Source organism: Plasmodium gonderi (assembly GCF_002157705.1).
Source record: "Plasmodium gonderi DNA, contig: Pgo-contig_185, whole genome shotgun sequence".
Lineage (NCBI taxonomy): Eukaryota > Apicomplexa > Aconoidasida > Haemosporida > Plasmodiidae > Plasmodium > Plasmodium gonderi.
In genome coordinates, this window is record NW_021629103.1 from 4653 (window position 1) to 11766 (window position 7114).

The 7114-nt window shown below is 18.7% G+C and overlaps 1 protein-coding gene across 1 annotated transcript; it reads right to left on the reverse strand.

Annotated features, from left to right (window-relative positions):
• Positions 1 to 1670: 1670 nt before the first annotated feature.
• Positions 1671 to 2826, reverse strand: PGO_001705 (variable surface protein; the record flags this gene model as incomplete). The annotated part of the gene is made up of 3 exons (XM_028690996.1): positions 1671 to 1838; positions 1964 to 2656; positions 2797 to 2826. 3 exons carry the CDS (start codon positions 2824 to 2826, stop codon positions 1671 to 1673), a joined length of 891 nt encoding a protein of 296 aa, XP_028546797.1.
• Positions 2827 to 7114: the final 4288 nt, after the last annotated feature.

Genomic DNA, 7114 nt, shown 5'->3' on the forward strand with positions numbered 1-7114 from the left:
TAAAAAAATATATACATATTTTTTATGAAATTAGTATAGATTATCATTTCAAGTGTATCAATCTCACATTATATTTATGTTAACGTTGTATTATATTGATATTCATAAGATATTTAAACATTATATACATTTTATTATAGGTATGTATATTTAAATTAATTGGACCACTTATAATAGGAGATACTTATTTTTAAAAACATAATATATTTTATGATCTACATGATGTTTAAAAAGGTTTTAACTCGTATAAATTTTTTTATTATATTATGTTTTCCTAAGAAGTATACATGTATATGTATATATCAATGAATATAATATTCATTCATATTATAGTAGTGGAAAATATTTCTTGGTAATATAGGGAATATAATATTGATACTATATACGTGAACCTTAATATAATTTGCTCATTAATATAGGCTTTCCTGTGTAATGCTTTGTAATAGATTCACCTAATACATTTGTCTTACAAAAATTTGAAGCACTCATTATAATATTGCATATTTATGCTACATATATATTTATATATTTTGATTATTTAATAAATCATGAATTACAAAGCGATACATTCATAATTTACAGCATTGCTCTATAATATATTGATACTAATATGAAAATAAAACAAATATAAATTTTTTATAAATGAGAATATAAATTTTATAACTTTAATAAGAGTAACAAATCTGAATTATTTTAATATATTAAGTATATTAACAACATTTATCTCATAATACTGTTAGGTATTTATTTTATAATAAATATAAATTCGTATATATATATAATATAATATTTACCGCTATTTCACTTATCCTTATAAAAAAATATACTCTGAATTAAGGAATCTGCAAATGTACATTCGAAAATACAACAGCATAATGGTATTATAAATTTTTTTTAATGCTTTTATTGTTTTATATTTCAAATGTGATATAATTAGCTTATTTAGAATTTTCCATGCACGTTTTTCATTATTTATTATTAATATGTAGAACATTTAAATATGAAAATTACATAAAATTATGGGATTATTTTAATAAGAATTCAGATCTTATTCAATATATATATCAAATTTTATTTATTTGTACATTAATTAGAGCATTCTATATTTGGTAAAAATATATTTCATTAATGAAGAATATGAATTACTCAAAATATAAGTAATAAAAATAATACAATTTTTTATGGAAATTCATTATATTTTATTTTAACATATGTTATATACAAATGGAGTCAGTAAGTATATATGTTATTTTTTTATTATATATACAATTATATTTATTGTTTTAATTAAATACAAATAATCTTTTGCATTTTATATTTATATTTTAAGATCGCATATTTTGATTCAAATTATAATATGTCTATTTTAATATCAGTAGTAATAATATATATTAATATTTATTTATGATTATATATTGTTATACATTTGTACATCAAGATGATCACTACAATTTTTGTGTACTATATAGATATATTAAAAAATTTATATTTTATTCATTATCATATATCATCAAATAATTATAATTTTTTAATGATAATATCATTGTTTTAAAATATTTTATTTCATTCTTATATATTTATTTTTTTTTCTACTCTTAGAAAATTTTTTTTTTTTAATTTTATTGTTTAAATGAGGTTATGTTCAATTTATTAAGGGCAACACAATGTTTTCATTGGTATCCTAAGGAGGTACATTCTTTTTTGTATTTGTTATCTCTGAAAATATTGTATATCAATTCAGATGAATCCATTATGTTCAGATGATCTTTATTTTTTCTGTTCCACACTCTCCATATCTTCCATATACTTGATTGTAAAATTAATCCATATGGAGTAAACTGATGATGTGTGAACAATGAGATATATATTAATTCAGCATTTATTTTAAGTTGATTTTTTATGATTATCCATAGCGTAAATTTTAACAAAAATATACAATAAATTATTAAATTTTATATTTAACCTTATACAGAAAGAATGTTATCATCGATAGTGTAAAAGGTATTATAATTAATGTTAATATAATGATACGTGCATTTTTCAAAGATTCATGAAGTTTCAGTCTTTCTTGTATATCTGACATGTATTGCATATTTTCATATTTAAATTTATCTAGCAATTCATGAAAACTATGGTTTTCTATATTTCCATATTCCAATAACAGTTTCATGTACTTCTTATAACATTCACTATGATTAGCACAACCTTCTGATTTTGTTAAAAATGATCTATATAGTTCATTGAGCTCGTCTAATAGGGAATACAAATTATCATGAAGAGATTCAAAATTTGTCATACATATATTATGAGCATGATTAAAACTACTTCCTATGATTCTATTATTTATTTTTTCGTAAGCAAACCTAGAGCTTTGTTCAGTGCAATTAAGCTCCTTTAGTGATTGCTTCAGAATATAGTTGAAATAATTACAACATGGTCCTATATTAGAAGAGGATGATATATTATGTACATAGTCTAAATAGAATATAAGTGTTTTACAATCTGTCATAAAGTTCGAAGTATTAGTACATTGACCAAGATCAGCTTTAATATTATTACATAGAACTTCAGGAATAGATCTATAACGTTCATCGAATTTTAGTTTATATTTTTCATAATCAGTCATACAGTTAGGAAATATTACGTCAAATTTGAACTAAAAGTAAAAAAATAATAGATATAAAATATTAAAATAATGTTTATAAAGAAGTATTTTTGTTTTTATATTAATACACGTACTACTATATTCAAATTAGGCAAGGTAAACTTTAATTGTCTTTAATAATAGAAACCTACGTCTTTGCTAATAGCTAATGAGTAAGACATTGTGTTATTTTATATAAATTAAACAAATTAAAGATTATATTTTGGTAATTATATATGTTTGTATGTAAATTTATTATAATACATTCTGTGCTTATAAAAAATATGTTTTAAAATATAATGCATAAATCATAATGCGCTTTTATAAATTTATACTCCATTCATAGTATACGCAAGGATATTATTTTATAATTCGCTCTGAATAGAGGAAGAAAATATTCACATGATTAAATATTATGAAAAAGAACACATAATCTCTGAAATTATATAAAAATTAAAAATGATAAGTTTTATTTTTTGTATTACTATTATACACATATAATAAATGGTTACCCAATCTAATAACCTAGCAAATGCATATATTTAAAAAGTCAATATATTAACCCATAAAATTTATTTATATGTCTTTTTATTGGATGTAGGCATGTGAAAAAAATGGTTTTAGATAAAAATATTCCTAATAATTATTTAAATGTATATATTCTTAATATTCATATCCAATATTATTATATATTTTAAAATACATATTACATGTAATCTATTCTACATATTAAAGAAATATTATATATTTATAAGTAAAAAGGTTAATCGAATTCTTTTATAAATTAAATGCTAAATAAATTATAAATTATTATTTAAAAGTATGCAAATCTTTTAAACTTGTGCTTGAAAAAAACATAAGCATTACAATTACAATTCTAATAAATGCTATAGGAATTTCATATATCATAGAGTTTAGGGTTTTTGATTCATCTATTATATATTTTATTGATCTCATATATAAAAAACACAATGCAATATTGAAATTAATTTTAGATACATATATATGTGAATAGCATATAGGATCATGTATTTATGATTCAACATTATATAACATTTAATGTGGGTAAAAGAAGTAATGTCATTTATTATAATAACATTTATATATTTTTTTTTATAATTATAATATATAAAAACCATATAAACATTTAATTATAAATGTATGTTTCAGAAAAATTAAGAGAAAAAATTCCATATATATCTTATGTACGCCAAATAATGAACCATTTAATATATTATACGTATACGTTTTATTATTTTTTTTAAGCCATAACAAATGTGTTATTAATAAATATAAGGTGTTAATAAAAGTACAACAAAATATTTAATAAAATATATATTATAACAACGAATGAAATTATATATTTTTTGATGTATATGATACAAGGTTAAATTATATTTTATAACTTATGCAGTAGTCTTTTTTCTTTATTTTAGGATATCATATAAATTATAATTATGTTTGCATTATATTGTAAATCATGTATATCATATTTTAAATAATATAATAATTAAAATATATATTGCATCATATAAGTAAAAAGAATAAAGATAAGAAAATTATATTAGATATTGTGTGATGCAGAATGTAGTATAATATTTTTATACTTTACATTTCATATGTTGATGAATTTTTTATTAATATTCCAATGTACATTATATATAGGTATAGAAGATATATATTTTACATTAAAAACAACAACATACATTAAATTTATTTTTATAAAAAAACTATAAAAGAATAAACTGTTTATGTATGAATTTTAATGCATCATATATAATATATATAATTAGGGATTTTATTTATTATCTTATATTGAAAAGAATTATTTAATCATTGCATAAATAATTTATAATACGATTAATATTTCAGTGTAAAATATATAGGAAATATATATATTATTTTATTACATATGTTATAAATATTCGTAATTTACAATATTATAATAAACATAATATGCTATGGATAGTGATCTTTATTTTATTGTATTTAATTGTACTATGAATTCATTAGAGCACATTTTTTATGAAAAAATAAAGTAAATTATTATTATATATAATAAATAATATACAGAAGTAAATATTGTGTTTTATATATATTTATCCTAAAAAATAATTTAAAATAATGAAATATGGAAGTACGACATTTTCGCGCAATTCATATACAGTGAATTTTTTTGAATTACAGAAATAGTTATTCTAAAATTGCTTTAAAGAAATAAAGTAAAAATTAATAGTAATATATTGTTTTTTATTATAATAAATATTTATGTTTTCATGAAAACAGATAAATATTATTTATTTTTATTCATTAATAATGTTCAGCATACTACTTAATTTTTAAGGTAATATACGTATCCCCTTGGAAAATTATATGCATAACTTTTTAAAAAATTTTTTTTAACGTTATTTATGATGAATATAATACTATATTCACTTATTTAATAACTATGAATATACGAAAATATAAAATATATTTAATAAATCTGTTTGAAATATTTTTGAAAAGGGTACAAGTTTTTTTATTTACATTTGTGTTTTTCTTCCATGTACATAAGACGCTAATATCATAAGTTAATTACAATTGAAATTATTTGCTCCATTCAAAGTATAAAATGATGGTATATATATTATTATAAATTAAAATAAATTAAAATAAATGATATATATAAAAATTAAAAGGTAATTCTTTAGATCCTATATAAAAATGTTAATACTAAAAAAAACATGTAAATGACATATATACATATATTTCATTATACTTTAATGTGCAAAATGATGTTTTATATTAGGTGAATGTATCATTCTTAAATGAATATTATGTAGCGTATATTTTGTTAATTTAATTTTTCCTTTTTAGTATATATATGTAAATGATTTCCTTCATGCATGGAATCTACATATATATTATTTTTATATACCTATATTTATGAACAAAATATATAAGAATTATGATTAGAATCAGAATACCTTTAATATGTATTTTTATATGCATATTACAATTTACTGTAATTATTCTGTAGGAATTATTCAGTAAGAGGAGATATATCATTATAATATATATTTAAAATGTATTAATGCGTGAAATATGAATTATTATGATTTTTAGTTAATAATATTAATAGATATATTTTTATTATATTTATTTCTAAATTTAATAATAGATGTAAATGACAAGTAAAAAATTAGGCTTTTTCATAATATGACAAATTAGACAAATAAATATATAAATTGGAACATTTTTAATTTGTGAATTTTATTAGATTCATATTATATAACACAAATATTAAATAAAACATTTGAAATACAATACGACTGGCATATGCCTAAATGAAAAAAATATATTTTAAACATTTTTTATTGTTTTTACATTATTTTTCCATGTAAATAGAATGTATAATAATTCTTTCATACTTTTAAAAAATAAAAATATATATTTGAAACTCTTGAGTTAGATAATCCCATAATATACATATGTATAATAATTTATATAATTTTCTCTATAATTTTATATTATTAAAATATATGTAATGAATTATCAAAATAGAACTGTAAGGAATAGAAGTAAAGTAATGATTATGCTCAGTGTTCGCAATTATACATATATATGATATTTTATATAATTTTTTTTCGTAAATATTTAGAATTACATATATTTACAGAAATTAAATATGTATCAAAATATTATTACATACATGATTTGATATAAATAACTACAACAGAAAAAAATTATTTATATGCATTCATAAAGAATAATACAACCATCAAAATCATTTTCTTTTTGTATTTTACGTAAATTAAGACAATTTAGGTATTTTGTAAAGTGTATAACTGTATGAATGGGTATAACACAGAAAAGCACAATGTTCCAAAAAGAAAATTTGATGTATTTTTACTTAAAAAATATCATAGAGGAAAAATAATAGTCACTATAGAATACATTATATGGGATACAGTAAATGTAATTATCAGGAGTCTTAAATGAGAAATTATATATATGTTAGATTAATATGCCTTCTTATAACTAAATTATATATCATAGACATTCTGTATAATATTTTTAATCAGAATACAAAATATATTAGTCTGAAAGTATTATATTCTTTAGATATTTTTCTTTTATATATTTTCTGTGGTATGATTTTACCAGATAAAAATTTTTTTAATTCATGGTTTTTATATTCTTTTTTCAAAACTATTCTTCGTTATAAATCTTATAATAGGATCTTAGACCCTCACTAACAATTTATATTCCAGATTTTATCACTATTATAGTAAATTATGTAATGGGAGTAAAGATAAATTTAATTATACGAGGTATGCATTTTTCATAATATTATTCCCTACATATATAAATAAAAAAGATAATTTTGAACAAATATCACGATTTAAAATGTCCTCAATAGATAAATTTAATATATATCCCCTTATACATTAAAAATTTTCATACTAATATATAAATACATATCAT